The 16,955-nt window shown below is 51.0% G+C and overlaps 1 protein-coding gene across 19 annotated transcripts in view; it reads right to left on the reverse strand.

The window, feature by feature from the left end:
* Positions 1-16,955, reverse strand: part of NRP2 (neuropilin 2) — a 115,080-nt gene that overhangs the window by 44,413 nt on the left and 53,712 nt on the right. For all 19 annotated transcript variants that reach the window (XM_029933990.1, XM_029933989.1, XM_029933996.1 and 16 more), the window contains exons 8-12: positions 12,603-12,747; positions 11,142-11,491; positions 9,167-9,311; positions 3,842-3,958; positions 848-988 (exon numbers count right to left, since the gene is read on the reverse strand). In XM_029933990.1, coding sequence (XP_029789850.1) covers positions 848-988; positions 3,842-3,958; positions 9,167-9,311; positions 11,142-11,491; positions 12,603-12,747 — 898 coding nt within the window. The remainder of the gene's footprint in view (positions 1-847; positions 989-3,841; positions 3,959-9,166; positions 9,312-11,141; positions 11,492-12,602; positions 12,748-16,955) is intronic.

The following is a 16,955-nucleotide window of genomic DNA, read 5'->3' on the forward strand; positions in this document are numbered from 1 at the left end:
ATCCTGGAGCTACTGTGCTTCCTGCCTGCTTCTGATCATGTCCTGTTGGTGGCTCAGCCACAGGAGGCGACTTTACACCCTCAAAAGCCACAAGCATTACAAAGCAGGGTTATTCTTTTTCCTCAGAGTTGGTGGTTAGACCCTGACCAGAACGCCACTGTAAAAGCACGCTGCGGTGGAGAGAGTAGACGACCCTGGATTCTATGGGCTTCTAAGAGGGCGACAGGCAACCCCTCTTGAGCAACAGTGCCGGGAGGGGCTGCCAAAACCTGGCTCTGAAAAAGCAACTGAACAACAGTTCACGGACGGGCACCAGCACTCTCCTGGAGGCCGAGTGCCAGGCGGCTCTGCTAGACCCCATGGGTGTGGCGGCATTTCGGACCCTCGGCTTGGTTTACTATGTAAGTGCTGATACCCTGGGAGAAGAAGCAGTCAGGCTGGAGGCCAGTGGGTTCCCAAGGAGGCATTCTGGGAACAATAGCCGGCTTGGTGTTGACAAGAGGCTCTGTGATGTCAGCTGGCTATGGAGACCAGGGGGCACTGACTCCTCCCTTCTCCTAAAACCACCCAGTTGCTCTTTCTTTCTTCCTTTCCTTTCTTTTCCCTTGGCCTTTCTTGCTCCCTCCCAGCTCCCTGGCTGTACAACAATCACGAGACGGGGCTAGGAACCACCAGCCAGCTCTGGTGTAGGGTGATGTTGTAAGCAAAGACTGTGGTGGTTTGTGGGCGCGGAGCGGAGGATTGCTCTGCGGTGAAAAGTTACCAGGCCTGGGAGGGAGCCCAGGGCTGGGCGACGTGGAGCCGGCTCCCCTCACCTCCTCCATCTCGGAGTCTGCAGCTGGCTTACCTGGGAACGTCCGGTCGTGCGGGCTGGAGCTGCTGGCCCAGGTGCTCCTGAGCCACTTGGCATGGTCGTACATCCACCCGCAGGGCTCCTCGGGGAAATCAAAGTTGCAATTGAATCCTGAAGGGAGCTGCAGATCTTTGTCTGAAAGTGGGGGGGAAAATAACCCAAAGAAGGCAAATGAAATGGGTTCGGACAACAGCCACAGTGGTGCTATTGAAAGGGCTGGCAAGGCCTAAGTGGAGGGCAGAGAAAGAAGTGGCTCCCTTTGCTTATTCATTTAACTCATCTTGGCGATCGCTGGCTTTCGGGTCAGCCTTTGGTCTCATCCTTCCCAGGCAGGAAAGCCAAGTCTGCCAGTGGTTCCCATAGTAAGCAATTATAAATGAGGCCACCAAATGGCTTCAGGCTCTAATCAGGCTCTTCTGTCCACCTCAGAGAGCAGACGCATGTGAAAATTGCTGTTCCCAAAGTGCCAATGAAGAATGTCTCCCTGGTGCCTCAGTGGAAGGCTGGTTCCTGCCAACCTGCTCTCAGAAGGGATGGGGCAGCCCATTAGCATCTGAGAGGCTGACATGCCGGGGAGGTGCTGGTCAGGGAAGAGAAAGTGAGCTCAGAAACCGGGAAGCCTTGTTTGTTCCCTTTCACCTCCTGTGATGGGTCCTTTGGTCCAGAACACAGGGTCCGCTCAGCATCCTAGGTAGGTGATTTGGCATGTCAGGGCAGGACGAGGGGCCAGACCCACCGGCCGCCTGGCTCGGCAGTGACCAGAAGAAAACATAATTCTGCACCGCACTGAGAGCCTGCAGGCCAGGATCCCAGGGGGCAGCAGAGAGTGCTTTCCTCGTGGAAATGTCCCAAGTGACTGTGCCTTGGCCTGTCCCGTCTGCTTCGCTGTTCACCTGTCTAGGCTCCACTCAGCTCTAAAAACCCAGTGTAAGCTGGTGCCAGATACGTGATTAAGTGGGGGCGGGTGTGGAGGTGGGGGAAAGAGGAAATGGGAATCCAAATTTGGATGCTTGCCGGCAGCGGCTGCAGAGACAGCGGAAAAGTGCTGGCTAATGCTAGTAGCAGGGAGGAAGTGGGGCCTTTGGCCTTCTCACTTCCCTTCTCAGGGTTCCCAGAAAGAGATTTCCATGGGGAAGGCTTCGAATGCAAGTTAGGAAGTCTAAAGGGAACAACAGACTGGTGGAAATAAATTGCTCAGGCCACGGGGGGGTGGGCGGGGGGAGCAGGGCCCACCTCGGAGGGGAAGGGCACTGCTGGGCACAGAGGAACACTGCCTCCAGCTGTGCCTCCCTTCCCAAGGTATACTACTGCACTTCTGCCTGCTCTCAGCCAAAGTCAGCCTGACTGGAGGAGAAACACATGGGATCCATTACAGAAGCATCAACCTGTGGCTTGGGAAAGTCAGCCCTTAGCCCTCACCCCCACTTCTACCGACAATTTCTGATTTCTATTTTTCCGTTAAAAAATATGGGGTAATTCAATAGACCATAATTCCTCTGTAATGTTTACACACATACTGTATCTCAGGAACCAAATCCACAAAAAGACTTTTTGCAAAAAAAGAAAAAAAAAAAAGGAGGAGAGAGAAGGGAGGAACCACCAAAGAAAGCTAACATGAAACAAACCACATAAACGGGAAACTTATATGAAACTTCTGAAAGTCTGCGGCAGAACACTGACATTCCCCTTTGGCCTGTCGCCTAGATAGAGCCCCGTCCTGCCCTCCACCCAAGCCGACTCTGCTAATCCCACACTGTGCGTCCCACTGAGAGCTCTCAAGCTGTCTGAAACGCGTCGTGGAAGATTCTCCGAGTCTCTTTCTCCTCTTCACACAACAAACACGAGTTCATGAAAATGTCAGAATCCTGTATTCAACTAACCCTGACCAAGAGTGTCCCCTGCCCACATAATATGCAAAAGAACATTCCTAAAAGCATATGCATTAAATTATCATTTTTCAGTCATACAACTTCAGCATTTAGTTTTGGCTCCCCTCCCGTTCTCCTTTGTAGGCACCGTTTGGGGCCACCCGCTCCGTCAGTTCTATGGCTCACGCCGTGGAGAGCCTGAGCGCGAGCGTGGCCTCGGCAGTTTGCGCCATCTACCTACTGGGCCAGGGCCACGTTGTGTGTCTCCACCACTCCCCAGGTCTCTCCACCAGTCTTCCCTCATTTCATTTGAGAATTTAATTATGATCAGCAATTTACCTAAGTGGAGGCTGGCAAGCATTACATTCTAGCCAGAAATGCCGGGTGTTCCAAAATTTGTGGTTTGTTGGGAATGTCCTCATACTCGGCAAGGTGATGTTCTTTTGGACTCTGCCAATCAGTGTTCTTATCTCCCTTGGATGTGTTTAGAAGATGAAAAAGGAGGTGACACAGGGTGCCCAGGGGAAGAGGCTGATCCAGAACTAGGAGGCCCTGTGATCTGAAGGGAGGGCTGAGGTGCCTTTGCACATTCCTGCCTTTGTCACTCACCTGGGCTCACCCCACGGAGGATGGGGTGTGCTCTTTTATGGAGCCACGAGTATTACACTTTCTTAGGCAGCAGTGTGCAAAGACACAGTAAAATTCAATCAAGGAGTGGCTACCTGCTGTGTTAACCCTACGTGCTCCACGGACCGAGTCACCCAGATGACCGCCAGATCTTCACTCAACTGGATGGTGGAGACACAGCTCAGTGAGGATTCTAATGATGCCAAGTGAGGGCTGCAAAGGGAGCCTTCTCAAAGGGGGTTCCTCCCCGGACGGACTCTTATCTCAGCTGATGGCCAGTAGGTTCACCCCTGTGGGCTGTACTGCTTGTTCTAATATCGAGTGATTCTAGGTTGACTGTAAATGGCCACTGCCCCAAGCCTCTGACCTCATGCACCTCCCTGACCTCTGACCAGGGGACATCCGGGTCCCTGCTTCAGCCACAGACCAGCTGCCTCTGCCTGTCGGCACCACGCCGTCCCAGATGGGCCATGACCCTGGCCCCACTTCTCACCATCCTCGAAGCTGCAGTTCTCCCCACACTCCGTGGCCTCCTCATCGATGGGATAGGGGGTGGTGGTCTCTTCACTCTTCACAGTGGATCCCAGTGTCTCTACTGTGGGCTTTGAGTCTGTGTGATGGCAAAGAAAGGGGAATGAATGCTGTATACAGTAGTCTGCACTGAAACCCAGCAGGAGGACGATACCCCAAACAAAATGTCCTTTTAATTTATTTTTTGATAAAGAGAGAGAGAGTGCATGTGTCTGTGAACAAGCTGGAGAAGGGCAGGGGTTTGGGGGGTGGGGGGAGAGAGAGAGAGAGAGAGAGAGAGAGAGAGAGAGAGAGAGAGAGAGAACCTTAAGTAGACTCCACGTCCAGCGAGGAGCCCAATGTGGGACTCCATCTCAAGACCCTGGGATCATGACCTGAGCCAAAATCAAGAGTTGGACACCTAACTGACTAAGCCACTCAGGTGTCCCTAAGTGTGGGCTTATAGAGAAGGAAGAAAGGATAACAACTGAAGATGAACACACACACACAACCCCCCCCCCCTGGAGTCACCTCTGTGTGCTATCAACAAGTCAGGAGCATTGTCTGAGTTGAACAAGAATGGTCCTAAGCTGCAGAAACAGCCGTGACAGAGGCACGAACACAAACCCATGCTCCTTACTTCACAGCAGAGGTCCTGGGGCCAGCACAAAAGGCCACATGGGACCATAATGGATGTGGGTGACGCTGACCCCAAGTCAGGCTAACCCGTGTTCTGGGTGTTCTGTCTGAGACAGAGACGTGGGTGACGCACACACACACACACACACAATGAATGGTCTCCCTCTCAAACAGTTTGAGAAAATCTCCATGTTTCATAAAGCGAGCTTCCTGTGCACTGGCCCTGGGGCGGCTGCTGACGTGTCTCCCTGCCTGGCTCACCCCTGCTTTTATGTGGAAGAGACGTTCTCTTTTCAACCTTCTCTGACTCAGCCAGAACTGTTTTGAACCCAAGCTAACTGACCTTGGGGGCCCACCTACAACAAGATAATCAGAAGCACAATAGCCAAAGCCAAGGGCCAAGCCAGACAGCTGGGGAGGTGTAACTCCAGACATTGTTGTTTGTGTTTGCACAAAACTGAATGGAAAGGAATATGGACTCAAAGGGACTCATGCTCCACTTGGTGGAAGTAATTAGGCCTGTGCCTTTCGGTCAGGTCAGGGTGTGGTGAATTGAAACACTTCCTGGACGTAAACAGCTACTGTAGACAGCTGATTGGGGGCGGGGGAGAGTGAAGTGTGGGATCCAAGGTGGCAGAGGGGATCTCGCATGCCCGATTTCAGATCTGGCCACATTGGACCACCTCCAGCACACTAGAGGCCTAAGGAGAAGTGGCCCAATGTGGCCAGATCTTGCAAAATTTTTTTCCAACATGAAGCCAACAATCCCCATGGAATATCTCTAGACTTGTCAATGTTGGCAACTTATTCAAAGTATTATAATAAGGAGCATGCAGCAGAGCTTGGCCGGGCCAAACCTGGCTGCAGGCAGTCAGTTCTGACCCAGGCGCTAGGTGATTCATTCACCCTTCCATTCACCTGTCTATTTGCTCACGCCAGTCATTCATTCAGCAACTTATTTATGAAATGAATGAAACAATGAGTCAGGCCCCAGGCGGGGCGAGCAGGGGTTCCGGTAACTGGCGCTCAAGTCCATGTGTTGCGGGGTGGGGTCTTCATCCCAGAGCTGCCCTCCAATGTGACTCCCCGAATACGCTCGTGCATTGTTCCTCCCGTTTCTAGACATGTTCCTTTGCACTATTGTATGTGATTAGATGCCTTTGTCAGGCACACTTCAGGATACCATTTAATAAAGCCAGGAGCTGAAGGAAATCGCTAAATACGCTGAAAAGCTTTTTCACGGTCGACTTCCCATCTTTCTGCTATTAAATACTACGCACATAACATTTCATTCTTCCCTTTGCCGTATCTGCCTCTTGCTCACAGTAAATAGCAGATAACCTCGAAGCGTCCTAATTTGTAAGTTCAAATTTGTCACTGTGTCACAAAATCTCAAACTCGATTGTAAAGCAAACTATGGGCAGCAAAGCAAGAAGTAATCATTTGAAACACAAACAAACCAACAGGTGAAGCCGCCCTGTCAAATTATTTAGCTGCAGTGACTCAGGCCAGCCCTATTATTTTTCTTGCTATCCTTTCGGGATAGGAATGAAGTGAGCCAGGGATGAGTCGCCGAAAGGAATGGGAATTTGAAAAGCGAAAAAAGGCCACATGGCCTAGGAGAGCAGTTTCTGGGGGATGTTAGGAAGCTGATTGGCAAGGATAATGTCAAACCAGGGGCACAGGGGGCTGATGAGGCGAGAGGGCAGGGCGTGTGAAAGAAAGTGAGAAGGCGGGGCCATGTCCGCTGCATTTTACTGGGAGCCCAGAGGTAACTGCCCATCAAACTGCAACAAGCCCCTGCAATTGAAACCAGATGTCAGAGACTTCAAAGGGAAGGAGGCTGGGCAGAGGGTAAGAAGCCCCAACTCTGATCTTCCAAGAACGGCCAGGCGGGACTTTGAAATGAGAAACCTGTTGCTGACCATCGCCAGGGTAATTTGGGCCAGGCTGGGGAAGGGGGGGCAATAAGAGGAAAAGGACATTAGCAACCGTCCTGCCAGTCATAAAGCAGGGCCAGCCTAGGAGAAGCAGGGCACAGAAGGCCAGTGCATAAGAAGGAAGCGGGGGCGCCTGGGTGGCTCAGTCGGTTAAGCCTCCGGCTTCAGCTCAGGTCAGATCTCACGTTTGTGGGTTCGAGCCCCACGTCAGGCTCTGTGCTGACAGTTAGCTCAGAGCCTGGAGCCTGCTTCTGATTCTGTGTCTCCTTCTCTCTCTGCCCCTCCCCCTCTCATGCCTGTCTCTCTCTGTATCAAAAATAAATAAAACATTAAAAAAAAAAAAAAGAAGGAAGCAGGGGTCGGCCTCCAGCTAGCTAAGTGGCCTCTGGCAAGTAGCTTCCTCTCTCTGGGACTCAGTTTCCCCATCTGTGAAAGAGATGTTGGCCTCGGGGTGTCTGGGTGGCTCAGTTGGTTAAGGGTCCAACTTCAGCCCAGGTCATGATCCTATGCTTCGTGGGTTTGAGCCCCATGTCGAGCTCTGTGCCGATGGCTCAGAGCCTGGAGCCTGCTTCAGATTCTGTGTCTCCTCCTCTCTCTGCCCCTCCCCTGCTCATGCTCTGTCTCTCTGTCTCCCAAAAATAAACAAACATTTAAAAAATTAAAAAAAAGAGATGTTGGCCTGGATCTCTGATTTTTTTTTTATTCAAAGTGTGTGCCACACTCGTTAGTAGGTTGTGGAATCAATGTGACGGGTCATGACCGGCATTTTTTGACTGTGAACTATAATATTTCAGAGAGTGTTCACGTGGGGAAAATGGGCATTGATCTGGGAACTTTTGTTCTGTCATGTTTACTTATTAGAACAGGTTTATTAGGTGTCGGGCAGCAGTCTAAGTACTTTACATCCACTGTGTTGCTGAATCCTCAGAACAACCCTGGCAGGGGGGTAGATATACTCTTCTAATTTTTTTTTAATGTTTTATTTATTTTTGATGCAGAGAGAGACAGAGCATGAGAGGGGGAGGGGCAGAGAGAGAAGGAGACACAGAACCGGAAGCAGGCTCCAGGCTCTGAGCTAGCTGTCAGCACAGAGCCTGACGCGGGGCTCGAACCCACGAACGTGAGATCTGACCTGAGCCGAAGTCGGAGGCTTAACCGACGGAGCCACCCAGGCGCCCCAGGATATACTCTTAATATCCCCACTTTTCAGCTGAGATAGCCAAGACGCTGAGAGGCTGAGTGACTCGTCTGAGGTCATGCAGCCAGCCATCGGCAGAGACAGGGCTTGTTCTCGGCAATCTGTGCCCAGAATCCAGGCACTTAATGATACACGACAGCCCTTATGCACACAATGTGTGAGTGTGTGCCTGCAAGTCAAGTGGACTGTGATATAAATTTTAAACTGTCAATCATGGTCGAAAATGTTTAAAAGCCACCGGCCTAGAAGCTCCTGGGTTCCCTGCAGCTCTAACTCTTTGATTTCAAAGAGGCCGTAAATCAAGTCAGCCTGTCCCACGGCTGGACAGCAGTTTTCAGCACCTGCACTCGGACAGGCGACGTGCAGAGGCTGCAGGGAAATTGGCCTTTCCCCTGCGTGACGGGGAATAAAGTGTCTTCCCACTAACGTGTTCCTGGGGGCTGCCTTCAGTGCAGAGGTGTGAGAGGCTCATTGGGGCCTGACTCCTGCCCACTGCCGCCATGGGGCTCCTCCTCAGTGCCATCGCGGCGCACACCGGGCAGCACTTTTCTCCCTGGGAGCCCGCAGCACTTTTCTGACATGCCCTTATTAATCCTTCCTGCCACCCTGCTGGGTGAGCTGGTGACAGGTACGGTATAGACAGGAAAATGGAGGTGCCTGGGGCCCTGGGGAGAGAGGGAGGTGGCTCGGCCCGTCTGCTGCTCCTGCTAGCCCTGGGTTCGGGGGCTCCCCTGAGCTCCTTCTGGAGGGCAGTGGGCCAGCTCCAGGTGAGGTCTGGTGCCAGCTCTGCTAAAGGAGATGCCCACAGGGAGGGTGGGGCTGACTCAGAGGAAAGGGGTGCTTTCCAGAAACAAGAAGTGTGGAGGGGAGGGTGTAAAAAAAAACAACAAGAAGTGTGGGCAGGCTCAGTGGACCTGATCCACATTAAGGAGAATTAGAGGACCCCCCCTCCCAGCCTGGGCTGCTGATGAGGGGCGGACAGGAATGAGCAAGCCTCCTGCTGCTCACGGGGAATAAGTCCTGTTCCCATTGATTTCCCTGCAACAGGGTCCCTTCTGAGCAAATAAATGCCTTTTACAGATGTGGCTTCAAAATGAAAATGAAGTCTCTTAGCCACTGACATCTGGAGGCCAGATTCAGACATAAACCGATTACTTTATTATCATGAGGGTTTTTTTTTCCTTCCCTAAATCAACAGCCACAGCCTTCTGGCCCGAAGAGTCAGGGTCTAATTGAATTTGGGTGGGTGGTGTGTGGTTATGATTTGTTTTTGAGACACTCGGGTTGGAGAGCCAAAATGAGCCTTTACAAAAGACAAAGCACATCCCTTGAGAAACTGTACTGAGCCCAGAGGCTGCAGGGCCCGTAGAGTGAGGCAGAAGAACACAGCAGGGCCTGGGGTGCGCCGGGTTTCGAGCGGTCAGCAGCCAGGCTGCCTTCTCCACCCATCCGCATCATGGTCTGACCCCTCCCAGGGAAGCAGGCTCATGAGACCACATGAGTGAGACCTGGAGTGGGAAGCAGGTCCTACCTGTCCAATCGCAGCCCAGCACCTCCATCCGCATCCCGATGCCTGCTGGAGACCACCGCTCGGGGTACACCCGCACGTACTGGGCAGGAACGGGGTCGAATCTTCGGATGTCTGGGGTGTCGTAGTGCATGTTCCCTTCAAACAGCTGTAGGAGAGACAGGCCACTGAGCCCTTCTTCTGTGGGACGCCCTCCCCTCTCCTCCTCTTTGTCCCTTTTCCCTCCTCCCCTTCACATCCATCCAGATGACAGCCTCATAGTCGACTTACTGGACATTACAACCCACAGGAGCTCCATTTTCAGACCAAGGGTGTGATTCATTTGGAAGATGGCTAGGGTCCCAGAAACATGGAAAAGAGGGAGCAAATGCAAGTGGCAATTGCCAGGTTCTGTCTTCTATCCTGGGACGGGAGACTGAAGACTCAGGAAAGAATTAGAGACTCTGAATGAGCCTTAAGCTGGACTTGGCTGGAGAGCGGAGGAGTGAGTTTTAGACTGCTACGCCCTTTGTCTTACAGGTTTTTGTTGTAATGTTGGAAAGTCTAGATGTAGATAGTTCCAGCTCACTGATAGCCCTCAGGTCACTGAGAAGCTGAAGGTGGAGTGGCCATCATCTTTTCTAGGCTAATGACAACACCCTCTGGTCATACATTTGATAGTCTGAGACTATGTTCCTTAGTTTTGTTTAGCAGAGTTATTCAGTCACCACAAAGTCACCTGGAGCCCCCCTACATGCACTGAGGACAGTGTGGCTCTCCTGGTCAAAGGCAGGTGGGCGACCCAAACTAGAGCACACGTGGAAGCCACCAATTTAGGGTGGTGACAGTGTGGAGACGTGCTAGGGGCTGTGGCTGGTTAGCACCTAGGGATGCTGCAGGGCTACCTCACTTGCAGGATGCGCACATTCCTAAAGGAGGCGCTGTCATGGGGAGGGCCAGGCGCTGACCCTGGCTAAGGTCATTTCCTTTCCCAGGCTCCCGAAATGATCAAGAAGAGCCAGGGTCAGCTCTCTCCAGGAAAACCCATGATCAACTTCTGCTCTGACCACTAAAGGTTCTAGTTACCAACTCCTGAGCCTTTCCAGGCTTCTAAATTGTGAGCTGGCTGTTTACGTCAGCACTGTAAGGCCTCCAAACCAGCCCGTGCCTCTGCATTAAGAATGGAAACATTTGCTGAGCAAAAAGGGCCAAACAGAGACCTGTAATTCCCCTTCCTTGGTAGGAGTCTGCTCTTCTGAGGAAAAGGAGGGTAACTTAGCAGTTAGGATCAGAATGCCTGACTACCCCCAAGATTGACCTGGAGAGGGACAAAGGCATGATATCTTTTCCCCTTGCTGGGGCTCCTCTGTACTCCAAGTTGAAGGCTGACCTTCACTCCTTGGAGTGGGTTGCATTGGCCTTGGTAAGTTTCTCCTGCCTCTCCCCAGCCTCAGTGTGAGAGGTGGGAAAGATCTAAGCAGAGTCAAGACTGGGAAAATACAAAAGAGGGTAGTGACATTCAAAAACACAGTTATTTTTGGAAATAATCCCCTGGTTTCTATAGTTTAGCCTCCAAAAACTACATCTCGTTTGGATGTCTGGCCAGTTCCAAGGAAACTTTATCTACAAGAGGGTGTAAATGGCGTCAAACTTTACAGAAAGGCAGTGCTGAGTGGTGGGTAGGTGTCTGGGCTCTGGAGTCAGACCGTGTCTGAACTGTGGCTCTCCACAGGTAAACACTGTGATCCCAGATATGACACCAAGCCTCAGTTTTGTCATCTCTAACATGGCAGTGACAAAATGATCTTCCTTCTAGAGATGTTGTAAGGATTAAATATGGCATTTAGCCGAGTGTCAGGCACAAAGTAACCAATCAATTATTGCTTGTTTTATCAGAATACAGGGGTTTGGTGAGGACTGTCTAGTTGGGAAGTCAGCACCTCCCAACTTAACTTCCCTGTCTGGGGTAAAGTTAGGGAATCTTCCAGAAATTACCTACCTTCGGCTGCTGGGTCCTGGGGTCCTGGATGTATTCCCAGTCTCTGCCATTTAGGCTGTAGGAGACTTTGAACTTGCGCACAAACGCCCTGGCTTCCACGGCAGTGACGCTGTCTCCTCCGCGAGCCCCCTGGATGATGACGCCCTTCACTGTCTTGGGTACTCCCAGGTCCACCTGAAGCCACTCCTCGCCCGGCTGGGCCTGGGGGATCCGGGGGAACCAACCCGAGCGGCTGCTGACCAGGCGGGCGGCGCTGGGGCTCCAGAGGTACTCGCGGGTAGAGGAGGCTGAGATCTGAGAGTCGGGGATGAGGCCCGAGAGCAACCCCAGCATGTTGGAGCAGGGGGCATCTGCGGAGGGGAGGGGGATGCAAGAGCTTGTGGCTGGCACCCTGCCTACGGGGTACCACCTCCCGTCAACAGGGAGCTACAAAAGAACCCAACTATCAAATGCTGTAAGTCAGCACCGATTTTTTGCGTTTCAAGCACTATGGTTAAGAGCCCAGACTGAGAGCCAGACTGCCTGGGTCCGTGAGTGTTCTGTTGCTAACTAGCTGTTTGACCTTAAGCAAATGCTCTGTGCCTCAGTTTATCTAGGCCTAAAGGAGGGCTAGTGGCAGAACTTACCACTCGGGGGTTGTTGCAAGGATCCCATTAGTTATTACACAAAAGCACAGTGCCTGGCACATCTAAGCATCTCACATCGTTAGCCAAGGGCTCTCGTTTCCTTGCCAGTGACACCAGTCCCCAGTGAGCTTCCCAGGGCAGTAAGCGCAGGGGAGCGCAGCTGTGGCCTAAACTGCTTCCTGGGTGACTGTTTTCCCAACCGGATGGAGATGTACCTGGGGTCAGGTCTTTGCTTCCACTTGTTGTTCTTTACTAACTTGCATCTTTGCACATGCTATTCCTACCTCTCTAAATGCTGTTCCTTTCAGTCATCATCAGAGTAACCTTTACTTACCCCCAAGCTTAACTATCACATTCTCAGAAAGGCCATCCCCAAACTTCCAACCAACAGTCACTTAGGTCCCCTCTGCCACTGTTTCTCAACCACCCTGTCCTTTTCCTTCAGACACGCATCCTAGTTTATAACTATCCAGTCCTTGATTATGTTATTATCTGTGTTACCACCAGCCTGAGAAAGTTTCATGATGTTAGAGGCCCCATCTGCTGTTCAATTCTCCTGTCCACTTTCATTCCCAGTGCGGGGCCTGGCACACAGCAGGCCTTCAAGAAATGCTTGTGCAGCCAAGGACCGAAAGGCGACAACAGGGATAAATGGTTATGGCAAGACAGGGTCTGCAGTCAGGGGGCATTAGATGCTCATAAACAGAGTTCCGGGTAAAAGCAGACCTTCAGGAAAGGTCACGCGGTGCAATCATGCCGTTTGCAGAGGGCTGGAAGGGGGAGCAGAGCCCGGGGCACGATCAGCTCCCCAGCCTTTACTGGGGCTCCCCCTCACCTGTGACCCGGCAGCCGAAGAGCTCCAGCCTCAGGGCGATGCCAGAGTGCCAGGTCTGGGGCCGGACCCGGACGAACCTGGTCAGCAGTGGCGAGTGCAGCTTGTTCAGAACCACCTCGGTGGCGTCGTTGTTGGCTTGGAACACCTGTAGCGGAAGACGGGAAACCACCCTTGAGATCCCTGTGTGCAGTCTGGCCACTCACACAGTCTTCCAAGGCGGTGCACAAGTTCTGTCGAAAATTATTTCCCTCCAGTTTAAAAATAATCAGTGCATTTGTTGTTTGGGGCTTTGATGGAAGCACCATGAAGAAAAAATATAATTTCTCACACTGCTCTAACTTGAAAACAATAAATGGTCTTCACAAAAACTTTTAGAGGAAAGGACAATTTTGCCTCTGGCCAAGAGCAAGCAGAGGAAGGCCCCTTGAAAAGGAAAAGCCTTTCAGAAGCAGATGGAGGGAGAGGGGCAATAAAAAGGGGAATATTCTTTAAAAATGGAGCAGAAAGGTCATCGCTTAGGGCTTGGCAGACCTCACTCACTAGCTTGAACTTGATTCTCCCCCTCCGTCAGGGTGCAGGCATATAGGAATATTCACAGGGTATTTTTATAAAGTGCTTTAACAGTTGTTTTGCTAGTTACTTTGAGGCCTCCCTGCTCCATGACCGGGTGAGAGCATGGGGGCCGCCATCTACCCCGAATGGCCCTGTGTCAATCAACACTTTCTTGGTTCTCTCTGGTCTCTGTTGTAGGGTCAGGGCTGCAGACAGTCTCTCAGAGTCCTGCTCCGGCTTCCTCTCACTGTAATCCCTGCCCTATAATGAAATCCATCCCTGTCCCCATCTGACCAATGCATCTCTTAGGGGAGGAAAGGCTTTTTGGAGTAGCTTCCAAGCCAACATGGTAGGAGTAAGTCCTAGTTTACCAGATGGCCCAAATCAATAACTGCCATATGGACCTTATGCTTTTCTGTGCTCTCCATTAAAAAAAAAACAGAGCTGGCTCAAGTATATGTGAGTTTCTCTTGGTTTCTCTGGCTAAGGGGCGGGGGGAAGACCAACTAATCATCACTTTGAAATCATACCTGTCATAGCTACAACAACCAGGACACTTTGCAAATCTACTCACAGCCAACTCTGCAACAACTAGCAATTTCTTCTGGGTCGAGGGACTAAATACTTCAGTTCATGGTACCTGTAACTTGCCAGGTATTTGGGCACTGACAGGGCTGGGACAAGAGGACCGGGGAAACTGGTATGTTTGAATACTCCTGAGCCAGACACTGTGTAAATACAATTACATCTAGAATGCCCCAGGAGGTAAGCGTTATTATTTCTCCTTTATTGACGAGAAAATGGAGGCTCAGAGATGTCTGTCTGGACCCAAAGCCCCTACCATAGTTTTAGGCAGTAGGCTTGTGGGTTCCTATGTTGGCTGTCATCTCTTTTTAACAAATTTACAGCGTTTATGTTGGTGGCTAGGAGTCTTGGAGCCCTTAAGGTCTCCAAGCATGGGTTGAATGGAGGTGGAGTTGCTGTTCAGGGATGTGTGTTTATAATCCCGACTTAGAAAGCTCTGGATAACAGGAGTGGGCTGCACAGCAGCTTAGAGCTAATTAACAACGTGGTCCTTTCTTTCCCATGAACCGTAGCTAAGCACCCTGCCATTTGGCAACCTTGAACCCTCCATATTTCCCACTTGCTGAGGTCAAAAGTTAGAGCCATTGAATAGCACAGCACCGATGGTGGGGGTGAAGGGTAAGAGATGTTACACCTTTTGCAACCAGAAGAGGGGAAGTGGCTCGCTTAAGACAGATGGAAGAAAGGTGAGGAGGAAACGAGTTTTCATGGGCCCACCATATTCAGTTTAAACCCCTTGCTCCTGGTGCTGAGCCCACTGGCCCAGGGGAGCTCTCCCCCTCCACCCTCCTGTCCTGAGCCTGCCCAGCTTGCTGCTTCCCTTTCCTCACAGGGGAGCCTCCTGCCCAGTCCTAAGGCCAAGTTTCTTCCTTTGCTGTCTTGCTAACTGCAGGGAGCAAGAGGCAGAACTGCTTGACCACCCGTCTCTCCCAGGTTTGATTTGGCTGATTCTTTTACAGTGACTGCGGACAAAAAGGGACCAGAAAACGAAATAAGGGAAGAGTAATCAGGGAAACAGGAGGAAAGAGGCTTAAGGTCAGACACCTGGGGAAAAGCCGAGGAGAGAAGGGGACAGAGGTGCCCAAGCCTCTGTGATCTTAATCTCAGAGAAGGATGACTGGAGGAGGAGGCAGGACGGCCCTAGCCTGGCCATGTCCAATCCATGGCTTCTTGGGTGCTTCTAAAGGATTCTACAGTTCTGAGAAAGGAATGGAGGAACTGGATCCAAGAGAATGAGATTAATCAGTTCTCCTAGAATTCAGCATGAGGCAGAGGCTCGTGTTTGTTTTTTTGTTTTCTGTTTTGTTTTGTTTTGGCAGGGCAGAAGCAAATGCAGCACTTTGCTTATTTGGGGAGGGTGCTGGGAGCAGTGGGGGGCCACCACCAGCCTGTTCCCCAAGGACGGTGCCGCTGGTGCCTGTGTGTGGCCTCCATCCGGGGATGCTGAGGAGTTCATATGGGGAGGGGTGCTTGGCTTGTCATGTGCATACAGAACCCGAGCGTTGAGTGCATTTGAACTTTAACACAGCTGCTAATCCACAACATACACACCACGCTGGCACCGTTTAGAAACACAGCACGTCTTATGTGTTTTTAATATCCAATTTTATCTTATCTGACCTCTTCATTTCTCAGCCATGGCAGACAACAGTGAGAAATCTTGCCTTCCTCCTGCTCAGTAAGGAAATGACTGTGTCTCTGGACTGCCCTGGGCAGCGGGCACGTGCGTGAGGATGGCTGCATGCGGGCATGGCAGGCACACACGTGAGTGAACTGGTCTGGCGAAGGGGTTGGTCTTCCCACAGAGGCACGAGATCCCAGACTTTGGGTGAGCCCCCTGGGTCTCCACCTACGATGGTACCGGTCGGAGGGGAAATGTGCACACGGTTTCTCTGTGGAGGCCACCTGGCGGGCTGCTCCAACTCAGCTCCCCGCTAATTCCATTTCGCTCACTCTGCTCCTCCCCCTGCCTGGGACCACAGGAAGCCTCATTCAATGTAGCCTCAAATGATCCTTTGAGTTGCTGAGTATAGTTTCTTCTTGATTTCCTGTTTGCCCTTGACCTTGTGCTCAGACCTGTTCCTGCTCTCTGGACCCTTTGCTGAAGGAATACCACCTTATTTGATTAAACTCGAGATACACCTCTCACTATGGGTGTGGCGGAGTGGGGAAAGCTACCTCTGAAGGAGGAGCCAGGACAGACAGCATGAGCAATTATCTCTGCCTCCCCCAGGCCTCAACTTCCTCCTCTATTAAATGAGTTGATTCGTAAGGTCTTTCCTGGTCCCCAGACTCTAAGGCTTTCTGCATAAGAGTTTCCAACTAGAACCGCCCCACCAACCGTCCATTCTGCAACAGGGCACTTTAGTCATCCATTGTCCCTTACAGCCGGCATGCTTTTGTGGATGAGTGCCGTGCGTTTTAATACACTTCACATAGTGCCCCAAACCCATGGCAAGTGCTTTGCTAAGAGGGAAGGTATACTTTGTTGATGTTTTCGCTCAATAACAGTTCAAATTATTAATAATGAAAAGTAATGAATAACAACACCTTAGTCCTTACATATTGTCTTTCATCCAAAGATATCAAAGTGCAATTTATGAAAATCCATTTTTAATGAAATATTAAGCAGTTTCTATTTCTCCTGACCCAATGGATTTACAAGGTCTCTATTTTTCTCCCTGCATCTTCCTATTTATAGCTGGTAAATGCTATCATATATTATACATCTTTATGACTTTCTCAATGCTTCTGTGGTTTCAGAATCACCCTTCATATGTTTTCTGATCAAATTCTCTGAGATGGATTCTTGGCATCTAGTCTAGGCACTGCCAGGTAAGGGGTTGTGTGCATGGGAAATGATGCCAGGAAATTGGTTTTATTCCCTACTTTCTGCCGACTCACTGAATCACTATAGGCAAATCAATAATCCTTAGATACCCTGGTTTCTCCTTCAGGAAAATAAAGTCAGTAACAGACTTGCAGGTAAACACGAAAGTCTACTAGCCTTCCCTGCTGGTTCCCATGCCTGCACAACACCCAGGACAGATGTTACAGTGAAAGCTACATCACTGGTAACAAATGGGTCTCCCTTCGATGGGGAGGGCTCAAGTTCGGAAAGCCATCGACTCTCATGACCCACTTTGAGGCCTAAACTCAACAGTAAGGTCTCCATAATGCTGAGAAGACTCAGCAGGTCATCAGTGTATGGGACAC

The sequence above is a fragment of the Suricata suricatta genome, chromosome 3, assembly GCF_006229205.1.
Source record: "Suricata suricatta isolate VVHF042 chromosome 3, meerkat_22Aug2017_6uvM2_HiC, whole genome shotgun sequence".
NCBI classification, from domain to species: domain Eukaryota; kingdom Metazoa; phylum Chordata; class Mammalia; order Carnivora; family Herpestidae; genus Suricata; species Suricata suricatta.